Raw genomic sequence first — 23,527 nt, 5'->3', positions numbered from 1 at the left:
ACTGGCTGCGTAAAAATGCTGCGTGATGCTAGGGCATCTAAATCCCTAACTCTAAGGTCAAAAGGTTAAAAAATATTTAACATTCAGAAAACACTTTTCTTTACGGTGGTTGATTTGAATGGAAGTGGATATTCATGGGAAAGACCTAGAAAGTAATGCACTCGCCCTTAAAATCCGATTCAACCTTCTAAGCATGCTGAAGCAGTGGCATTCAGTCTAAAGTTGTTTGCACTGTTTTGCTGTGGGTTCCAGGTTGAACAACATGTTTCCCTGAAACGCTGTAAAATTGTGTGCCACAGGCGTGGTCTCTGGTTTGGTGGGTATGTCAGAGGTGTTACCCAGTCAGCAGCACCATGTACTATGTAAAGTAAACCCTTCCGCTTTGAAAAGGCAGAGCATACAATGGATCCAACTAATGCAAGATAAGAATAAAAAGTTGTATAAAAAATGTATTGGGGGCCATCATTGCTGCTACAGACTTTCATAAAGGTGGGCAAGAGTGGAATGAAGGATGTGCCTCCATGTTGTGATCATGTGGGTATATTCAGCATTTAAAACTCAAATTTGAATGAAAGTTCCTACCTCCATTAATGTCACCAGTGTATTAAAATTGATATTTTTCGATAACTGCTTTATTTGCACGTAGCTTCTCCCACATACATTTTTTTTGTCAGATTAAATTCTTAGAATTAACTTCATTCATCATTCAAGTTGATATTTCCTACAAGGGGGTTGTGTTACATTTAAAAAAAAAAAAAAAACAGAAATACAGGTTAAATTGCTAGTTACATTTTATTTAGCATGGAGCTTTGTTTGTGTGGTTTATAGTTTACAATGTTGTGCATATTGTCTTTTGTGTTCCCTCAGCCTTGTGACTTTCACTCTCTAACCACCAGAGGGAGATGGACTCTAATTGGTATGTATGACTGTTCAATAATCAAACAGGTTCTCAATCCTGCTTCTGGGGTCCCTCAGCACTGTAGCAGGGTTTCCATCCAACTTTTTCATTTAGATTTTTGCCATTCGAATAGTAATTCCTGAGTGGAAACACTTACAGTCTAATAAGAAATGTAATTGCTGGTTTGAAGTGGATTAACTCCCAATTCGCATAGGGTATAATGTGACTATGGTTGACAGAAAACAGTTTAATCTGCATTATATCACATTTGTTGGTTAAAGTTGTTCTGACAAGCCTAAGCTGTTCACAACTCCTCCTTTGATTAGCAGTGTGCATTTTTATTTGCATAGCACAGCAGATAGAAATGCGCTCTGACTTGCATTTTCTTTTACCGAATGCACTTCAAATATGCAAATGAGTTGGATGCAAACCAAGCTTGTGTATCTCTGTAGCAATGTCATCTGACTGAGATCACTGTGATTTGAAGTGTTGTTGATTCACTTCGTTAGGTGTGCTCTTCTAATCAGGAGTGCCAAGTTTGAGTTCAAACATGCAGCATGGAAGCCCAGGTGTAAAACTGAAAGCCTTTCCAGGAGTAGCGGGGTAGGTCTACAGTTGTATTTTTAGTCGTTTAAATAATACTTTACTTTAATCATAGCTCTGTTATGCATGCCAGTTTTTGTGAGCACAGCATATGGATGGGAGGTGGGCCTGAAGTTGTCCTCTGTTTGTGTACAAGGATGTGGGATTTGGAGTTTGATGTTTTAGCCAACAGAGGGAGCTCCACTCACACAACATCAACAGTTCAGTTCTGCATCGAGGAAAGGAATGTAGAGGCTGAGCCTCCTAAAAATGAAGACAAAACCAAAGGCCAATCCTGACTGATTCTGTTTTTTGCTCTCTACAATGTGCAGAACAGTCCCTAGCCAATGGCATTATCAAATATTCAGTGAGTTTTGTGTAATAAGAGTGTGTGTGTGTGTGTGTGTGTGTGTGTGTGTGTGTGTGTGTGTGTGTGTGTGTGTGTGTGAGACAGCATGTGTGTGTGAGAGTGTGTGAGTGTGTGTGTGAGAGAGTTTGTGTGTGTGTGTGTGTGTGTGTGAGAGAGAGTTTGTGTGTGTAAGAGAGAGTTTGTGTGTGTGTGTGTGTGTGTGAGAGCATGTGTGTGTGTGTGTGTGAGAGAGTGTGTGTGATTGAGTGTGTGTGTGTGTGTGTGTGTGTGTGTATGTGTGTGTGTGTGTTTGTGTGTGTGTGTGTGTGTGTGTGTGTGTGTTTGTGTGTGTGTGTGTGTGTGTGTGTGTGTGTGAGTGTTGTAACAGTGCAGCGGCTGTGCTACACCACACCAGGATAACCTTCTCCCTTCTCTCAGTGGGAGTATCTCTTTCAGCGGATCAATAAATGAGATGAAAAAGCGGAGAATCTAAAAGTAACTTGACCCTGAAGATCAGGAACAAAAGGGTCAAACCTCCATTAGTCCTTAGCCCTAAAAATGATGGAGGTAAGAGATGGGGAGGGAGAGAACGAGTAAGAGTAAGGATTTTATTTTGAAACATTGGAAGTGTGTTACCAATGTACACACCATCTACAAGTATACAAACTTGCAAAGGATGAAAAGACAAAATAAATAATATTCAAATCATGACAGCGGTCATTAGGTTCAGTATTTGTAATAATAAATAATAGAATTATTCATAATAAATATCTCTTCTCTTATTTTACACATTTCATTTTCACATGTACATGTTTTGTACATATACATTTTTACATGTTACAGTAAAGAAGAAACATTTGAATAATAAAACCTGATAATAAAACGTACAGAGAAACAAAAGAAAGCACACATAGAGTAAGTGGCTGAAGACTCTACTGCTCCCCCTCCTGGACACAATGAGGAAGGCTTACCGCATACTGTGAGCAAATCCTGGATACGTGTTACCTGACCAGTGATGGTTCTCTCTATATATTCAGAATTGAAATGGTGCTCAGCTTTGGCCCTGGTGTTGTAGCAACACCAAGAGTTAAGTGTGGTTAGTGCTGGTAGGTGCAGAATCCAGGAGGGCATTTATTGCTAATTTTTATTTGATAAGATACATGGGTTTGTGTGGTTTGGTGCGTATTCTCTCAGTAAATTCAAACAAGTTGCACACCCACAGACAAACACTCACACACACACCCACACACACACACACACACACTCTTTTAAAAGACCCAAAGCACCAGACACCTACTCAGGAGAGAGATTCAAATGTTCTGAGCTGAACAGATTGTTGACGAACCAAATAAAAGAGGGAGGGAGTCATGTGACAGGAAGAGGGGGTAATGAAGAGAGAGATGAAAGGAAAGAATGGGCTCTCTGGATAAGAGGTATTAAGTTTCACTAACAGACCACCCCCTGAAGTCTTTGCGGATATACATGGTGTCAGTCATTAAATTAAGACTCTTGATTGGATCAGACAGAATCAGCTAATAACCTGTTCTATGTGTGATAGAGTCGGTGATGGGACAGTAATAACTAGCCATAGCTAAAATGAACGTTGACCCACACTCTTCCTTTCATTGCTCTCTCCATCAGTAGGCCCTGCTGTTATTCTCTTGATAGGCCGATGGATACATATATGTGACAAAATAATGCAAATGAATTTCAAATAAACAAACAAGACATTCAAGCTCTGATCTAAGCTGGTGTTCGAGATGCTATTGCACTGCAAAACATAAAAACGTAATATACAGAATCAATACAATAATCTATCAAATTAGAAATTCTTCACTAGGCACTGTATGTCTAGCTAAAAATGTCTAATTTAATTTCAGTACAGGAAATAAATCTATGTGCTGATATAGTATAGTGTAGCATGCATTGTATATTAAGAAGGGTGAGTTTTAGTTATTCTACACTTTAGGAGGGCCCGATGCCACATTCAAGCCACACTGAGTATTGTATTGGCACAAGAGAAATACACGTCTTTCTTCCTAGTCAGGAATATTCCTAATCCTCTTTCTGACCAATTCATTTCTCCTATCAATTGAGGCTTGCAACAGTGGTTAGGGTACATAATAAAAGGACTCCAACTAAATGTGAGCTGGCCAGAGTTACTTAACAAGGTGACACATGGTGACATCAGAATGAAATTGGGTTACTGGGTGGGCTAGCTGTCTGGAGCATCGCAGTGAGATGCTCCGTCACACTTTAAATCACAAGACACCCTCATAAACACGGAAACACACACAGAGACACTTCCAAACACACAATCCTTTTTCTTCTATGGTATCTTCTCTATCTTTTGTTTTATGTAATCTTTGGCTTCACTCATTCTCATATTCCTCCTTCTTTAATCTGTTCAGCCCCACTCTTCCCTTCTTTCTTCCATTTCAGTCCTTTCATATACTTCAATTCTGAACCCCACCCCTTATCCCTCCGTTTCCCCCCTCTCTTTGCTTCTATCGTTCTCTCTACGTCAGTTCTCTGTCATCCTCTCCTCCGTAGAGGTAGCTGTTGGTTCCTGCTGGCTGGACGTACTCTTCCTTCTTGTCCCAGTCGGAAACCCAGCCCCCGCCACCCCCGCCGCCCCCGCCCCCATCACCATTCGTGTTGTCTGGTTGGTTCATGGCCCCGTAGCCTCCTCCTCCTGATGTCCTGTACAGTTCTTCCGTCTCGTCAGCTAACTCGTCTTCTGCCAGGATTCCCACCTTCTCGTCACACATGTCCTCAGGTTCTGCCCACGCTTGCTTCTCTCCAGAGGCAAATATTCCTGAGAATCAGACAAAGGTTAAGTAGGTAACACCTCTGTCTGATTACATTCCTGATAAGACTTCATCTTTGGCAGAAACTGGGCATACAAGTGAAACGCCATAGATGAAAGATCTGACTATAGATATGACATGAGAAAAACAACAAATAAAACAGGCTTCCCCACAGGGAAAGAAAGGTCAATAGAATATAAAGACAGTGGGAGATACACACCATAGAAGATAACACCACCATAGTGCACAAGAGAAGCGATGAGGAAAACATACTGCCATTCCTCTCGCGTCTGAGAATTGAAGTTAGAGAGATAGGAAGTAGGAAGAAAGGATGAAACAAGAAGAGTGTCTACTTTAATGAACAAGAGAAGAAATTGTTGAGATACAGCAGTCTGAGGAGATTGAAGAAAGACTATATGTGACTACAAAAGGCTGAGAAAGAGAAGCTCTGGGTTCAGATGGCATCTTACAGTCCCATTATGGCTTGGCATACAAGCGTTTCATCTCATTAAGACAGCGATGTGACGGTTGATCACAGAACTTTCACTTCAGAACGATCAAAAAGGCTTCAAACGTGTTCACAGAATTGAAAAAAAAATAATTTGATGTATTGACTGTTCCGTCCCTCACCTTGTTCTTCGTCATAGCGCCCACAATGAGTGGGCAGACCATGCCTGACAACGTGCCAACACCGTTCGAGATGCCCATGAGAATACTGGCATACCGTGGAGCGATATCCAGATGGTTAACATTAAACCCTGAATACACACATACATATTATCAGCATGAAGAGGATTTTGTTGAGCTGAACAAAGTATTATGAAATGTAATGAAATATCAGGATATGTGGCTTAGTGCCAAAACAATCACCCACAATTATCCTGGTGAATATGTTGTATTTTGTACAAAAAAATGTCTAGATGCTATCATACCTGATATTGCAAATCCACTGAAGCCTACGGCCAAAACTAGGAAGGATATTGCCACCCCTCTGGTGTGAGAGAACCCCACCACTAATAGAAAGGTGGCCTCCAGCCCGAAGCCTGAAGAACAGAGAGCAAATAAAAGAGGGGTTTTAAGAGAGGGTTTTGAATTTGTCCCTTCCATGATGGCAGTTGTTGGGTCATTCAAGGCCACAATTAACCATATCTTATAGTGTGTGGCGCTGGTTGGAAGCATCTTAAATGGGAGGTATGTGCATTTCATCCATATTATCATATTCGTACATATGTACAGTAACACATTGGCAAATAAAGGTTTAAAATGCAATTCCACCATATAATATGTTTTTTGTGCCGTCAGGTACGTATACTAATGTGGTAGACCCATCCCCTTGTACCAAAATATAGGTGCAGCATGTGGCAGACTGTCTTCATTGAATTTGCAGCAACAACCAGACCAGCGTAGTAACAGTTAAGGCTTTGTGTTCGAGGACATCCAATTCGTCCGGTAAGTGTAATGTTACATATGCTAGCAACCTATAGGGAAGATTAGCTTGCACACAAACTCCCCTCCAAGCAAAACTTAAACCGGTCCTTGACTAGCTTAGTTGTATTTTTGCGGCTACACCAGTGACGCTAGATTGTTAAATTGTTAATATCACTTCAACATGATGTTAACGAGAATGGACATGGCTCACTTTTGGAGAGGACACGTGGTCCACCGCTGGACCACTCCAATGACTGTTTAAACTCATCCAGAACCTTACATGCAAGCAGGTTCTGAATGAGTTTAAACAGGAGGTTAAATTAGCTAAATCAAACGGTCAGTGGAATTACTCACCGGAGATCCTAATGAAAGATCAAGCGAACGGTTCACGACAGTCAAGTTAAACGAGTCATTTACTAAGTTACTAAGTAAACTAAAGTAATGGTTACAAGGCGGATGCTGGGTGGCTTACCTCCCCCAGCCCCAACCTGTGAGTGTGAGTCTCATTTGAATTTGCTGATCAAGACTCATCATTCACACGGGTTTATGCCCCTTGCCCACTCTTTAGCATTTATTTGTATTTGACCGTGAGTGGGTGTGAATTTACACTTTAGTTTGCATCCAAACCCTGACAGCTGACTATAAATAGCTTGGCTTCCTGAAAAAGGAAAAAAACAGATGAGAGACAGAGCTATTCTCTGTCATCCGGCCCTTTGCTTTTATGAATTGTGTTTTCTAAGAGCACTCTCTCTCTTGCTCACGTACACAGACAAACCGGTTTGATAGATCTCTCCATTATCAGTCTCACTTTCAAGTTATGCTGAGACACCTTCACATAAGTGCCAGCTGCAAACTTACTTCTGCTAAAACAGCTTTTTTTTTCTCTAATGACTCATTCTCCTCTTCTTTTTTGTTCTAAATGTTTGTTGTCAATGTTCTATCTATGTCTTTCTCTCACCTCCACAGTTCATGAGTTTGCGGACGTTGGTGGTGGTCATGATGTTGTTGGTCCGTAGGTAGTCGGCCAGCTGGCCTCCTATGGGGACGATGATGGTCATGACCAGGTGAGGGAGGGCTGAGATCATTCCAACCTATCGGTACAGGTGACTGAGTTACAATACCACAAAGCAGCACTATTACTTCTCACAATCTGCTCTTTATTTCAGACATGATTTTTCCACCACTGGCGTTCGTACGAGCATATGAGAAAAAGAGGTGGCCATATATTATATTGCATTGCTTAGCATGATTTTGTGTGGTTTAGTGTGTCTCACCTTGCTGATCTCGAAGCCAAACACTTCTTCAAAGTATGCAGGCTGACTGATGAGCAGTAGGTAGAAGGTCCAACTCCTGCAGAAGTTGGCCACAATGATGGCATACACTGGCATGGACGTGAAGAAGTGTTTCCAGGGGGTCTTAAACTTCTGCAAGGGGGAGAGGACAAGAGGTAAACACACTCAGCTCAGGCGCACAGTGCTTAGTATCACAGATATTAGTACAAACCTACTCACACAATTTTACAAAAGTATGTGGCAAATAAATGAAAGATTATTCTTAATTCGAGATACAGCATTCTCCCAAAACAAGCTAAATCAATATTACACTCAGTGATACAAATAATTATAGGCTAAACAACTTATCAAATTACATAACTTAATTCTACCCAAAAAACTTTCACCCACCCTCTCAAATTACATAATTTAATTATAGATGTATAGAATCCATACGTAATTTATTGCCAGGAGAGGGTTTTGTAAATGTTTAAATTCATCAAAACTGCCACCACAGGTCTACAATGCTATAGATGCAGGCCACAGATAGTCGGCACTTGACATTACAGCTTTTTATGTAAAAACTGTAGTGTCTGAACAGAAAGAAAGACAGAAAAATGAAGAAAAGTATGGAATATTTATGTTTTTCATATATCTGAATTCAAGTTATTGTATGTGGATTTGGAGTTTGTGCTAATAGGAGACTTTTTCAATATAGAAATAATAGAGTGCTTAAATTTGCCAAAAAAGAATGTCAATGCTGTAAATGGTGGACATGTGGTGTAGGGTTTGCAGAATGACTTACCGATATGGAAAGACCAGAGTTTCCAATGGCCTCTTCAATGTACACCCTCTCCTCAGTGGTAATGGTGGGATGAGCAGCAGGACTCTCATAGGACACCATGATCCAGAAGATGTACCACATGATCCCAAAGGTCCCTGAAAAGCACAGGTAGAGTAGGCAGGTGTACAAGAGGTTTGAGAGGACGAATAGGGGGAGGGGTGTTGTGAAGGTACCAGGTAAAAAGGATAAAGATAGGATTAGGACTAAAAGGAGGAAAACAATGAATGGACAATGGGGATGTGTTGACAGGCTTAAGCCTACCTAAGTCGAGTAAGTTGGTAGGCCATCACTCATGAAATGGTGTAAATTTAAGGTGTTCTCTCTTAATAAGCCGCCCTGTATGCTAAATAATGCTTATTTTGTGTGTAGTATTTAAAAATCAGTTAACTTTTGTCAAGCACATATCAGGAAATACTCTAGCCACAGCACTTTTTGGAGATACAAAGAATCAAATAAAGTGGTTGTTAACTAGCTGCCCATTCCTAGAATGCTACGTGGAGTGGTATCGCTTTGGCTATGGATATTAACCTCTCAATTCTGAATGAGAGTGTTAACAGAACGTTTCTTCATATGACTCATTAATCCTCTCAGAGAGAGTGGATTTGACTCACCATACACATAGAACACTGAGGGCCAGCCAGCGTACTGCACCAGGATACCAGCCAACGGCATCGCCACCACCGCACCAGCGTAGGAACCTGAGGCACACACACACACACACACACACACACACACACACACATTTGCATCAGACACACAAACCATTTAAGCTTAGAAATAAAAGTATAAAGTTAACAAAACTGGTCACAAGGTTCAGAACTAGAAATGTAGTTTCAAGAGCCATAGCATCCTGGCTTTACAAATTATGTCAGCAGGTCTATTTTAAGATGTGAGGTAGCAGTTATCAAAACAGGACATTCATAGAGGTAATGGCATCAGTGAACAGACATCTACATCAAACAGCAGAATTACCGCAAAATGCTGTTGTTGCCAGTCTGCTTCTCTCGAGGGGAGGAGCCCATTTAGCCCAGATACCATGACACGCTGGGTAAGACACTCCCTGGAATGATAGAGCAGGAAACTTCTATCAATGCACACAAGGTAAAGTACGAGGAGCGCCCAAACACTTAGCACACGATATTGGCATGCAGTTAATAGATACTATGTCCTACTGAGCAGATATACCACACATAGTTCATTTTAAGGGATCATAGTCCACAATCTGCCCTTGTTTAATACAGGCTACCACATCATCAGTAATTCAGCATTGCACTGCACACAGGCACACGCAAAGACCTAGGTATGAAGCAGGAGGGTGACCATATGGCCGATAAAAAAACAACAGCTCTGCTGTACACCTAAGCCTGCCCTCGCGTCTCTTTTTCTCTGTGTCACTCGCACACACTTCCCCCTTTGCATCCAGCCGATCATCTCTCATATCATATTTCCTCCCCATGTCAGGTGAGCGCAGTTGGGTTTGTACCTCAACAAGGCCCTGGAATATCCTAACTATGATGACACAGCCAAAGTGGACGCGCGCTGCCGAGGGAATCAGCATGTTCAGAATGGAGGTGGAAACTACGGCAAAGCCGAACACCCTACAGAGAGGGAGAAGGTGCGGACCAAGAAATAAATATATTAGTCAGAGAAACATACAAGTAGAGGGAAGTAGAGATAGAGTAAAAATAAGTGCAAATAGATGGATAGGAAAGGTGGAACATGACAGAGCAATTTGAAGAGTGGATGAAATAAGAAAGAACGAATCCTCACCTGTTGGCAGCAAATTTCTGACAAATAAATCCGCCTGGGATTTGTGTGACGATATAACCCCAGAAGAATGAGCCGTGGATCATGCCCACAGTCTCTGGGTCCCAGTTAAACTGGGCTTTCTGAGGGGAGAGAGAATGAGAGTGTGAGGAAGGCCATAAGGAGAATGAGCCATGTATGACCGCTATCTGTATCTGTCTATTACTTGGGATTCGGTTTCACAAATCTCTGTTTTGACGACTTTGGCATAACAAAAACAGCGCTACCACATTGCCGACAGCACTACACATTAAACACGGAGTAGATAATGGTGCTATAGTGCTTGCACAAAAGAACCGTCCTCTCTCCCTCACCACGTTATATGGCTTGTCCCCCTTGTAGATGGTGTGGTTGTTGACCATGCTGACGATGGCCACCCCGAGGTTGCAGCGGATGCCGAAAGAGATGCAGAAGCCCAGGCCGCACAGGATGGCGATGATGTAGCGCCGCGGCAGGCCGAAGCACGTGCAGTCCACCACCGGTAGCTCCTTCTCCTCCACCAGCTCCGCCCGCCCCTCTGCCGACAGCTCGATGGTCTCGCCATTCTCCTGCCTCTTCTCAAGGATCCTGATGAGAGAGGGCACGAGAGGAGAGGGTTGGGGGAGAGGGGTTAGTATAGTTCACTGTTGCGAGCATGTGTTGTATGCTTAAATCTGAACGTTCTTTGAACAGTCACTGGGGAAGACATCAGACAGGAATACAATTGCCTTTCTAAAGAGCAGTGAAGTCGTTTTTACGTGAATCATCACTGGTGCAGTTAAGAAGTGTAGGAAGGGTTACAGTTTTAGAGGAGCCTTGACCCGGACAACCCACAGTTGACGTATTGAAAAATGATAAAGGTGAGTAAACCAAGGGAGTGATACAATGAACTACTATAGTAAAACAGCAACGATAACGATTAAAAAAAACTTTGACGCCAGGAATCCATTCAAACCTGAGGCCAAGTATGATTCGTGACTCATAGAAAAGACTTGACAACAACAGTTTTCACATTTTTCACTTACACAAAGAATTGCATTTTATTAAATGTCAAACAACCTCAGAAAAACCAACCATCCACTTTTGTTTTTTTTGGGGGGGGGGGGGGGGGGGGGTACTATTGGGCTGTATCTTGGCGGGTGGATGAAGCTCTTTGATGTGTACGGTGAGTGAGTGGTTGAGCATCAGTAATGGCGGTTAGCCGGCGTGTGTATAGGGGGTATTTTTAGAGTATGGGAGTGGATGCCGTGCTGTGTTTTCGAGAGCTGCACTGCGGGGGGATGAACCCTGCAGCTGATGAGTGCTCTGCATGCCTGATCAGATTGTTAAGGTTTACCTCAGGACCCCTTCCCAACTTCTGCTGGCTTATCAGACTCACATTCTCCATCTTCTCTTCCCCCCATTGTCTCTGTCAATATCTGCTATCCTTGACTCTTCTCGCCTTCTCTGTCAATTTTTTTTGCATCTGTCTAGCAGACTTTCTAGAGTCTCTCTTCCTGTCGACATCCAACCTCAAACCTTTTATTTCTTCTTTCTTTTCTTCTCTCCATTTTTCCTTGGCCCCTCTGACTCCTGCTCCGTGGCTCACTGAATATCCAGACAAACTCTCCCTGCCAGAAGCCCGTCTGGGAGCCATCAAATATGTATCGGCCTGTCAGCCAGCCAGAGCCATGCATTAGACATGAGGCCAGCGGGCCTCAACACACTCCAAGACTCAGAGCCTCACAAATATACCTTAACCCTCAACAACCGTGTCGCAGACATTCAGACTCACAGATACTTCTTATCCAAACAATACAAACAAGAAAAACTCAGACATAACTAGAAAAACAGACCCACAACAACACCCACACAATCACACCAAACCACCCACCTCATCACCACAATCCTCACAAACACATCAGAACCCTCACACCTACTACACAGGAAAACCTCAACACCAACAACCTCAAACATATGCATCATTAATCTCAACCACTGACCAAACAACTAATTTAAGCCCCACACAACCCTCAGTATTTAATATCTCACGCACCCCCTTCCCCCGAGAACAATCACACAGAGGCACTGTATAACTTAATGCTTGCCCCTGACCACTCCACAACTCATGCAGAAACACCAACCAGGTGTCTGTTTAACTGGTTTATGTTTTGGCCTTGAAATTATATTGCTTCATCCTGCTGTATTTCATTTTAACAATGTGCCATCAATTTCACCATAAATGCCTGGAAAAACCTTCTTCACTGGGAAAACACTATTTCATTTGAAAGATGATACAGTGGATTTATCTAAAGAGCTCTTTATTATAGTCGAGTTCTCTGTAGTATACGTGACTTAAATGCTAGGCATTGATTTAAACAGATGGTGAACATAAGCAATAAACTACATACCAGCTCTCTGATAACGCAGTGGTTCTTAATAAACAGTTACAAACACTGAAAGCCAGTTAAAACCTAATCGTTATGATTTTAAATTATTTGATCAAGTAAAGAGGGAAGTATAGAACAAAATAAGCTTGCATTACTATACACCTCCCCACTCCATGCTGGGGTGTTACTCTGGCTCCCTCCATGAAACTGATAAATATATCCACATGTAAATGTGATTACAATTGAGAGAGGTATTCCGAGAGACATTGGTCAACTCTTTGTCTCTATCACTATTCGATCCAGATGTTGAAAAGACTGTTCTAACATGTCATTATCAACACAGCATGTTTTAAAAGCTATATGGACATACAGTATCATGCTGAATATGTCCTAACAGACAGGCACAAATCATCACTGTTGTACATAAACACATATTTCAATAAAAGAGAAAAACTATATATTCCCTATTTAACAAAATCCTAATGTAAACATGTGAAGGGTATGGACAATCCTGCAGTAACTTCTTCATATACACGTGATGCTACCCCCACATCAGCACAATGATTCTGCAAATTCTACCACTTATTTTTTCTGTTGAAAGCCTCAAATTAAAGCCTTTGCCAAACTGGTGCAATCAAGCCATTTTAGAACTGAAGGTGAAGGTTTAATGCTGAAGGATTTCTGTTTCATAGTCTGCGTTATAGTGCTACAACTGCTGTGATCATTTCAAAGATGAATTATAACCCAAAACTGTAGTCTATGGCCAAATACAGACTACGCAACACCACACATGATGATTATGGGTCCACATACACATAATGTTGAAGAAAAAGATGGAATTCTGCATTACATGCACTAAACACACACACACACACACACACACACATTCAGATATTCACACACACGCGTACGCACACGCACGCACACACACACACACACATACACACACACACACATACACACACACACTCACAGAGGGACATGGGCACACATACACTCAGTTAATACAGTGATGTACAAAAGCAGTTAATGTGGGGGTTGCTGCTGGCTTTTTTTAAATTGATTAAATAATAATGTTCCCCTGTATATGAATTATTAATCGGCTCAACTCCTATTTCTGTTACTTGTCCCCTCCCACAGCCTTCTTTCTCACAAATCCATCACCTTCTAGAGTTGATTTGTCTCTTCATCAGCAACCTTTTGGCACTGTTACCATATGCCAACAATGTCTTTCCCAATAGACCTGTTTCTCACAAACCACAAAGCTCGCCAATGTAGTACGCTCTTATCTTAACACATCCCAACCTCCAAAGGGTCTTTTAAATGCCAGGAACCGCTGCAAACTGGGGAATATTGACAGAACTGAAGGAACTGAAAGAGGAGAGAGCCACAGAACAGACTTAACTTAAAGAGGAGAGAGATGCAGAACAGAAGAGAGAGGGAAAAGGAGAGAAGGGAAGGGAAGAGAGAGGTGGGGAATGGAGTGCTCTATGACGCTGAAGTGTTTGCTGAAACTCTGAAAGGGTTTGTTTTTTTAAAGTGTATAAATAGATAATAACTTCAGAGTATACACTGAAATGGCATCACAAATCCGCCCCCACACGGGCGCGCTCCTCCGTGCACAACCACTTCACAGGCCCAGGGCCAATTGCATGTAAAGCCTAAATCCAATGGGGCGCACACATTTTAAACCAAGGGACCACCCCTAAAGATATTGACGTAAATGTGTTCGTATACTGCGCCAATCTAGCCGTAACTCCCCACTGTTCATGCCAAAACAATGCCTTTATTGGCTTTATAGGAGTGCCAATGTTGAAGAGAACGTCTTTGTGAATAAGTAAGCAGCTGTGACTGACAGGCTATATGAAACATATTATGAACCATCTTACAATTAAACGACGATTCGACTGATCTCTCACGGAAACTACCTTTGACACGTGCACACGGAGAGGAAATAACGGTTAAGCAGGAGCCACACCCTCAAAGTTACGGTAATCCCGCGCGAGTAGGGAGGTGTCGTGCAGGGACGAGGAAGCGACCAACAACGCAGAGAGGGAGAGATTGGTGGAAGGGTTTGGATTTGCGATGACCAACAGCAGGGAGGTGGCGAGAGCTATTTCTGGAGAGGATTTATGTGTTTAGACACTCCGTCAAATCTCGAGGGTGGGGGGAATCGTGAAGTCCACATGCATAGTAGCCAACTGAAAGTCAGAAAGTCTGCATGGGGTGAGAGAAAGGAAGAAAAGAGGGAGGGAGGAAAGAAGAGGTGCGAAGGACCGAGTTTGACATTTATATACCGTCCATTCTGGCGGAGGGAGCCTAGACAAAAAAGGACCTTTGTTACAGTATAGTAATTAAAATGGTTATTGTCAGTCCATAGCTAATTAAATTGTCCTTTCCCCTCCAAGTTGGTATGGTAGACAAAATGTTTTAGAACAGTAGGCTATAGAGTTCCTCTTTAGTCATATTGTCCAACCATTAGTTTTGTTGTATTATCTTAAACATTGATTGACACACAAGCAGAGATTATATGGACGTGCAATACATATTGTGTGATATACTTTTGATCAAAGAAAATTTGATTACAGAATGAGACCTTAGCATCATTAATGCCTTGTTTCAGGGCAAAAATCGCATCGGTAGGCTATGTTCTAATAGAATTATTGAAACCTATTCAAGAGCGTCAACTAAAAGATTTGTCTGGTAAGAACTCCGCTAGTAGACAATTACAAGTCCCTGGCAAGATGGATATGAACTTAAATGGTTGCGTACAGGGTCCCTCATTGAACTAAGCTAGTGGGTGTATATTAAAATCTGCTAGGGCTGTTGATTTAACCGGAAGAGTGTTAATAGATTAAATACTATTGATATGCATGAAAAGGCCAAACCTACAGTTTAACTTGTTCAGTTTTTCATTATTTAAATTGATAAGTATTTTGCTCAAATCGCTGAAGGTAAAAATCGAACAGCTGAACAGCGTGAAGATAAGAGACAATGTGTTGTTATTTAATTTGACATTATTTTGAATGAAAGTAACAGACTCAACAAGCCCATTTTCTTTGAAGTCATGTTTTCGTCTGTGTGTTCGTGTTTCGTGTTTGTACTTTGAAATAACTGCGCTTTTTGAACCTTGAAATTAACTTTAACAAAAGCAATAGCGTAATTGACGCTAGCATGTGTAATTTAAAATCCACAATGAGGTAAATAACTGGACGGAAACGGAGGGATATCCAAACTTGGCACGCTAAGTGACGCCATGCACGGTTCTATGCTAGACGTCGTTATTAATAGCGTTCAAGTGCGTTTAATCTAGTTAGGGCAGTTGTCAGGTTTGCCTATGAATAACTTCACACACGAAAAATAAAATATAAGAATGACTTGTAAGAATATATAATGTAAATGTATAAATGTTCAATTGTTTTAACGCACACTCTGGAGCTTAATTACCGTATCTCCTGGTAATAATTAAATGATCCACGCGCGCATCATTGGTCAATTTTTATTGTTGTATAAACAATACAAGTAAACGTTTGTTTTAATGGTATCTTTATTTTCCACTCGAAGAAAGGGGTGAAGGCTTAACCACAATGATAGCTAATAGTTGGCAGCTGTTGGTCGGGTCACCTCACTTGAGGTCCACTAATCCGGGCCCTTCGGCACCTTGATCTCCGCTAGAGGTCTTTGTCGTCCGACATTCTCCTTAAGCAAATGAGAAATCCAATAAACTGAAACTTGTTTCATCAGTATGCAAACCTGTGCATTCAAACGAGTAAAACTTGAAGCGGCGGACTTGAGACTGTACGGTAAGTATCCGTTGACAGGAGGACGCTGTGATTGAGCTAACCTGAAGTACCTTTAAAGACCTGCCGCATCCAACTTCCACGGGACAAACTGACAAGATGAGGACGATTTATAATCCGCAACAATTCAAGAAAACGAAAAATAACATATTTTCCTCACCTGTATAATGTACCGAGTGTCTTGGCCGCGACTGCCTTAGCCCGATCTGGTCGGACCTCCATCCTTGTAAGTCCAGGTTCCGACCGGTGTGCTGCTGTCCAGCGCGCACTCCTATTCCTGCTCGCGCACGCGGCTCTGCCCCCCCTCTCCCCGCCCTTCACCTCGCGAACACTTGCACACAGTTAAGCCGCGCGCTGTTCCTTTCAGTTCCGCTCCCCAACAAACAAATGTTGGTCCAGAGCTGCCTTCCACCCCCCCTCTATCTCTTTCTCTCTTTTGCTTGTCCACTCATACACACATCCGCTCACTTTCTTGTTGAATAAATTAGGCTCCTATCTGTGCGTGATAGTGAACGATATGTGAAGGGACTTGCAAATTAATAAGCAATAGGAAACCGTATAGGCGATTTAATGTTGTCCTGTTACTTTGACTATTGTGCTTACTGATAAATACACTGATAATTAGCCTGGTTCATAATTATATAGGTCAAATAAGTTATTAGGAATAATGAATTTGGTGAAATAAGTTATGAGGAATACGCGGACACGTATGGGGCATTAGGATAGATAGATTGATTGATGGATAGATAGATTATCGCGTGGTGTTGGAGGTGGGTTGTCGCTGACCGTGGTCCTGAAAGCGGCTTATAGGCGCTGATAGTAAATCTACGCTGTCCACGGGTCTGTCACTTCCGCTCGCAAAGCATTGAGTCTTAACATCTATTCCTGTACCTATCCCTCACCCCACCCCGCCTCGCAACACACACGCACGCGCGCTGAGGATACTTCAAGGGGTGCACTATAGGTCCCAAAAAACTTTGACGAGAAAAATAATGGACAAATGAATATGCTGACATGCAGGTCCTGCTAGTGCAAGTACAATAACTGCATGTCTACATTTTGACTTACCGTAGTCAGATTAGAACACACTTTAGAAAAACATTTCTTAAATTTGTTTTTAAACATAACATACAATCACAAAGACAGATTGATGGCATAGCTGTGGGTAACAAAGTCTACATTTATTTTTGAAAATAAGCATTGCCACAAACTACTGAACACCCCTTTATACATCTTACTCGTTCCGTGTTCATCTTCGAAATTCACAGCAACATCATATCGCCATCTGGTGGTCAGCTGACATGGTTGCTGACCAAATAAGAAGGAGATGTTCTGTGAAGTGGACAACACCACAACAGAATATTATGCAACACTACACAACTCCACTTAATCACTATTTGCTGTATCTAGTGATAGGCCAAATCAGCAAGGCACTGCAATTGCTAAGTCAGTATGTAACTTCTGTACAGTCAACATTAGTGGTAGCAACAGCACTTAGAGTTGTAGTAAAGCTGAGTAAGTGCTTCTCCTTAAGAGCTGGTATTTATCACCAAATCTTGCTGGTTAAAATAAGTTACTGACAGGTAGTGTATGACAGATCTACTGATGGCCACAGCTCTGATGACTCAGAGGAAGCTCTTCTCTAGGTCCTGTGCTGAGATGGTCTTTAACGGGGAAGGGGGAGGGAGGGAGAGCGAGGAGAAAGTGGAGGTTGAGGGAGGAGGAGAGAGCGCCGGTGGGAGCGTGATGATGGAGGGGGTGTCAGATAGGGCACCGTAGCCCTCCCTCCCTCTTTCCCTTCCCCTTCCCCTTTCTCTCCAGCTCCCCCCTCCTCTGCCCAGGCCTCTCTCCATGTGGCTCACGCAGCCAGGGAACACAGAGGAGGAGTAGGGCTCTCGCAGGTCCAGGGTCGCATCTGAAGGGAAGCAACAGAGCCAGAAAGTGATGAAGAGGAAGAGAGAATGATGAAGGAGAACGAATCATCAGTGGAACATATGTGAGTTCAATGAAGCACTACAATAGTAAAAACACATGTGACAACATATGCACCAAGTGACCATATTTCCAAATCCTCCACCTCTCCTTTTCCTCTTTTTCTGAAGTTTACTCATTCCCTCATTCTCTTTGTGATCAAGGTTTGTTGTCACTGACCCATCCATCTGTCAGGCAGGTTATCACAGCATCAGCAGATAGGGTTTGTACTTGGGAGAGTAAATAGCATCCACAACAGTACAAATACTAAATGGGATTACTGGAATTGCTCTCATTCTGGTATTGAAATCTCAAATTTATAGTGTAAAATGTATAGTGTAATATTTATAGTGAAAAAGTCTCAAGTAGTGCATATCCATAATCGGTGTTGTAATAATGACATGTACTGAGATTCTTTTGAATGAAGAGTGCGTTACAAATAAAATGCATTATCATCGTTATTATTATTAAGTTGTGCTTAAGTGATACCCTGACACACTGTTGGTTGTATCACATGTATTCATTCACAACGATGCAATAATTTTTTGCTAAATGTGCTCCTTTCCCAATTACCTCCACACTTTAAATGTACTCAATTTGATGATTAGGGTGCACGTAATGCACATGATGCAATAAGAGCTTGGATTATGCCAAAACACCTTTGTCTCAGGGGCGTGTCATTCTTAAAGTCGGGTGATACATACAGATGGTGATAGATGTGTCTAATTTAAATAGTTCTAAGTTGACTGAGAGAACATCAGTCCATGTTTACCAGTGTTTTCCTTTATCTAGACACGAACATTAAGTGTTTGGTGTGTGAGAGTGTGTACCTGGGTCCTCTTGAAGCTCAGTATGAAGGTAGGGATGTTTGGTGTGTGAGAGTGTGTACCTGGGTCCTCTTGAAGCTCAGTATGAAGGTAGGGATGTTTGGTGTGTGAGAGTGTGTACCTGGGTCCTCTTGAAGCTCAGTATGAAGGTAGGGATGTTTGGTGTAGAACTGACTGTAGATACAATAGACCACTCCCATCAGGGCTACTGTTCCCAGAGCAGCCGCAATGAACACGCCCAGTTTGTTGTTGTCTTTGCCTGCATTGTTGGCTGTTCACACACACACACACACACACACACACACACACTTATATAAGAATCACACTGCTCTAAAACAGGATTAACCAGTATAACTTACTATTCTAAGGAATCACAGAGATCAGATTACTCAGTATATTTCATTTTCCTTTTTGCTTGTGTGTTTGCGTGTGGCTTCACACTGCTGCTATAGAGCTCCGGTTGTCTCACCCTGTCCATAACCTGGGTGGAAAGAGACTGGAGGAGGTGGTTTGGCTTCTGGTTTCACTGACAGGTCTTGGTTATGGTCATGAAGCTGACCCAGTGTCCCAGTCATACACACAGCAGCCAGCACCAACAGGCTCACAGGAAGCATACTGGGCAGGCAGAAAACACACCAGTCAACAGACTTCACCACAACACAAACACACACACCAAAATGAAATGCCTGTCTAGAGAAATACCATATATGTGTTAAAAGTAATGCAAAAAACAATCTTACTAAGAAGCACAAAGCAAATAGTAACTCCTAGTGCAAAAACACTGCAAATGGTATCCTCTAGTGGGCAAGAAACTATCAGCATTCATGCATGCCTTATGGCCATAATGTACCCCAGCCTAGATCTGAATTTCCAAACACACTAAAAGAAATATTGTTATCAATTCACACAATTTATTAGGGGTGGGAATCTGTTGGCACCTCACGATTCGATTCGATTCCGATTCCGATTCCGATTCAAAGGTCAACGATTCGATTCTTAACCGATTATCGATTCTAAATTCTATTATGAACTTTTCTGAATCGAGACAGAATCGTTTAGGAGAGAATCGATAAAAATCGAAGAATCGATTCCCCCCCCCCCCCCCCCACCCCTATTATTTATGGAAAGCGGATTAGACACACATCAAAGGGAATCGCACCGTTAATAAATCAAGGGGTTTAAAGATAATGTAAGATAATGTGCCATCATACGAAGTGTATTACACTTAAACACACTCATTGAACACCTTTAAGGTGTGACTGATTGACCCAGGAAAGCTTTACGGAAGTGTATAGTCCTTCTACTGTTCCCAATGCATATCAAATTATCTACATATCAGACAAAAGTAAACCACATTAGATATCAGAAATGAAGATTTCTAATAGTCACTTGTGACTTGTTTTCATATTTCCATTGTAAGTGTAGTCGTCTTGATTAGGCACAACCTCAATACATTGTCAAGTGCATATGCACACACAATTGAACTATAGCAAGACGGTATAACTAAAATAGTCTTGGTATGCATAAACATACATACACATGGCCATGTAAAGGCAACATAAATGTTATTTCTGTAAAGGTTAAATGTCCCTCAAAGTGCCCTTACCTTCACCTGAGCTTGCCCTGCTGTTGTTCAGGTGTGTAGGAGAGCGTTAACCCTCCGTCCTTTCTGTCTCTGTTTGAATCTCATGCACCCCTTATTCCCAGTGTGGGGACCGCAACCAAGACGACAGCAGTCCCCAGACACTCAACTCCCACAGAGCATGTTCCAAGCCAACCTCCAACTCACGCACATTCACTTTCCAGAGAGTCCTCTTAGCTAATTCACTTTCCAGCCAGTCCTCTTCGCCAATTTATTGTAAGTAAAAATCATATACAGATCAGATATAGGCACAAGGGTTTCAGGACTAGGGAGTTTATTATACATTAGCTCCAAACAAACCTGTTTCGTACATAAATAGACACATGGATTAAGCAGGGGCCCTAATGCTGGGTTCAAAGGGGTGAGATGAGCTGATCTGCATACTGAGGAGAGGACAGAAATGTATGGCTGCACAACTCAAACTGTACTGGGAGAGTGTAAAGAGTAACATGCTGGTGAAATGATGTCTTCACATTACAGTACTGACAGTGACATAGAATGTTTTTAGAGGGTCATAACCTAGAGTAACCTCTGGCAGGCTACGTTAACAGTATCTATGGTGTCTAGTTCCAAAAGACACCATAGGAAACCATTTCAACAACACACAGTCCACAGTACAATGTTTAGCAACCCCTGAACAACCAAGATATTCCTTTCACACCAGCGGGGAGTTGAGGTCATAGGTACCTCTCCTGTCTCAAGTTGGAAAAGCAAAGAAATGACCAAGACAAGACACAAAGAACAGAATAAACCAGCTAAAATTTGTGATGAAAAATCAAAGTATTTTATATTTTCTTTTAGTTATACAAAGGAAAATATGTTAAATTCCTCTTGTTTTGTTTGGGGACTCCTCTCAGTGGCCAAACCTTTTCTGGTCACATTCAAGTACTCATACCCAAAAACCTAGCCAAAGTATTAGAACAACAGGGTGCACTACAAAAACATACCGATACTTAACAACAAAAATTATGCCTTTGTGCGCATTTCACTGGGGGTGTTAAGTGGTCACCTTCCTTTGTCAATGTTCGGTTTAATTAGGCCCACAACACCTCCAGAAGATCTCATTATACTATGACTTGGCACAGGTTATCCGGAGTAAAGGCTGATTTATGCTCAGAGACGTAAGCGCAAGCGCAAGCGCAAGAGGCCGCGCAAGCCCCTTGCGCGACTTTTCACGTCTTGCGTGCGTCGGCCCCTTTTTCTAGATTTGCGTAATTTTTTACGTAAGGTCTTACGCGAGCCTCGCAGCCTGCATTCTATCAACGAATGTTACGAGATGAGGTTACTAAAATATTCTGCATGTCTACTCAGTTTTACAGTGCTTCCCAAGTAAAGGTTTGAAAAGAACTTCAAGCTTCAGACTTTCTGTTAGGGAACCTGTTATATACCTGCAGAGCAAATGTCAGGCTCATACAAAAACATTAACGTGAATTAATTGATGCTAATACCAAGCGCGGTCTCTATAGGATTTCCCATGTAATGCTAACGTATTTTCTACCACAGTAAAACATGCAATACTATGTGATTGTTTTTAAAAAACGAATCTTACGTGATGAGATTACTAAAATGTAGTCTGCATGTCTGCTGAGTTTAACAGTGCTACCAAAGCAAAGGTTTGAAAAGAACTTCAAGCTTCAGACTTTCTGTTAGGGAAACAGCTTTCTATCTGCCAAGCAGGCTCATGACAAGACGCGCAACCTTTGGTAGCATGAACTGCACTGAGTAAATTTTGCGCAACAATTAACCCCAGCGCTGAAGCAAGCAGCCACCTCTAGAGTACCAACCCAGGGTAAGGGTTGGGGGTGGGAGCATCCCCCAGGATTACGAACCTGGATTAAGGCAAGGGAATAAAATGGGGTACGAACCCCGGTCACCTTAGGCATCCAAACATATGCGACGATAGGCTTCATGTCATACAGATGAATTCACAATGCCCCCCTGTAGTATGTGAGTGCCTCAGCCATAACCACTGGCACCCTTCTTTCAGCAGCCTCAGACAACTCCTCTGAAGCTCTTCTGAGTGACGGCCTTAAAAACCAAAATCCAACAAAAGCATTGTGGTTGATTTAGCTACAAAGCCTCAAATACCCATCTCAACTGGTCTTGTGTGTGCTTGCCAACCTTGTTCCCTCGCTTCCACTGCCAGTTCCACACACTAGCTTCTTCCTTTCAATGGTTTCCTCGATCGCAGCTTAAAAGGGAATTGTAAACTCAATAAAGTAACCAATGCGCAACAGTATTAAAAAGTAGGATAAGAATCAAATGACCCGAGTGTCACAAATGACTCATCTGACACTTGGATGAGAGGAATTATGGCAGAAAGCCTAAAATGTCCCAATTTCTCACTTGGAGATCTTATGTACAATCCCACTACATATACAGTACATGACATGCATCACATCAGAATGACTGACCTCCTTGGTTGGGACAACGCAAATAAAGAGCTCAAAGTTGTGATAAAAACTGCTGATTATGTTCCCTCAACTGTGAAACAATGCAGAGGTAAAAGGACCAATGCATGGTTTGGCACATAGGACCAATGCATGGCTTGGCACATAGGACCAATGCATGGCTTGGCACATAGGACCAATGCATGGCTTGGCACATAGGACCAATGCATGGCTTGACACATAGGACCAATGCATGGCTTGACACATAGGACCAATGCATGGCTTGGCACATAGGACCAATGTATGGATTGGCACATAGGACCAATGTATGGATTGGCACCTAGGATCAATGCATGGTATGGCACAGCATGTCTTGCACGATTGAAATGCTTAAAATAAAAAAATACATATGAATTATCAAAATGTGAAGACTTACATATGTACATGATGTCCTCAATGCATGATCCCATGAATAGCATTTGAAAACAACAAATGTTACAACTTAAGCCTCTTTTTTACTTAGTTTTTAAAATAATTAAAAAAAAGACTTACTGAATAAAG

General features: G+C 42.0%; 1 protein-coding gene across 1 annotated transcript; it reads right to left on the bottom strand.

The window, feature by feature from the left end:
- Positions 1–4,348: 4,348 nt before the first annotated feature.
- On the bottom strand, positions 4,349–16,358 carry slc17a7b (solute carrier family 17 member 7b; the record flags this gene model as incomplete). The annotated part of the gene is made up of 13 exons (XM_080835218.1): positions 4,349–4,647; positions 4,860–4,929; positions 5,270–5,397; positions 5,572–5,682; positions 7,026–7,158; positions 7,342–7,491; positions 8,144–8,277; positions 8,794–8,880; positions 9,155–9,242; positions 9,666–9,780; positions 9,953–10,071; positions 10,303–10,555; positions 16,297–16,358. 13 exons carry the CDS (start codon positions 16,356–16,358, stop codon positions 4,349–4,351), a joined length of 1,749 nt encoding a protein of 582 aa, XP_080691344.1.
- Positions 16,359–23,527: the final 7,169 nt, after the last annotated feature.

The sequence above is a fragment of the Sprattus sprattus genome (assembly GCF_963457725.1).
Source record: "Sprattus sprattus genome assembly, chromosome: 3".
Taxonomy (NCBI): Eukaryota; Metazoa; Chordata; class Actinopteri; order Clupeiformes; family Clupeidae; genus Sprattus; species Sprattus sprattus.
This window is presented reverse-complemented; position numbering and strand designations above follow the sequence as displayed.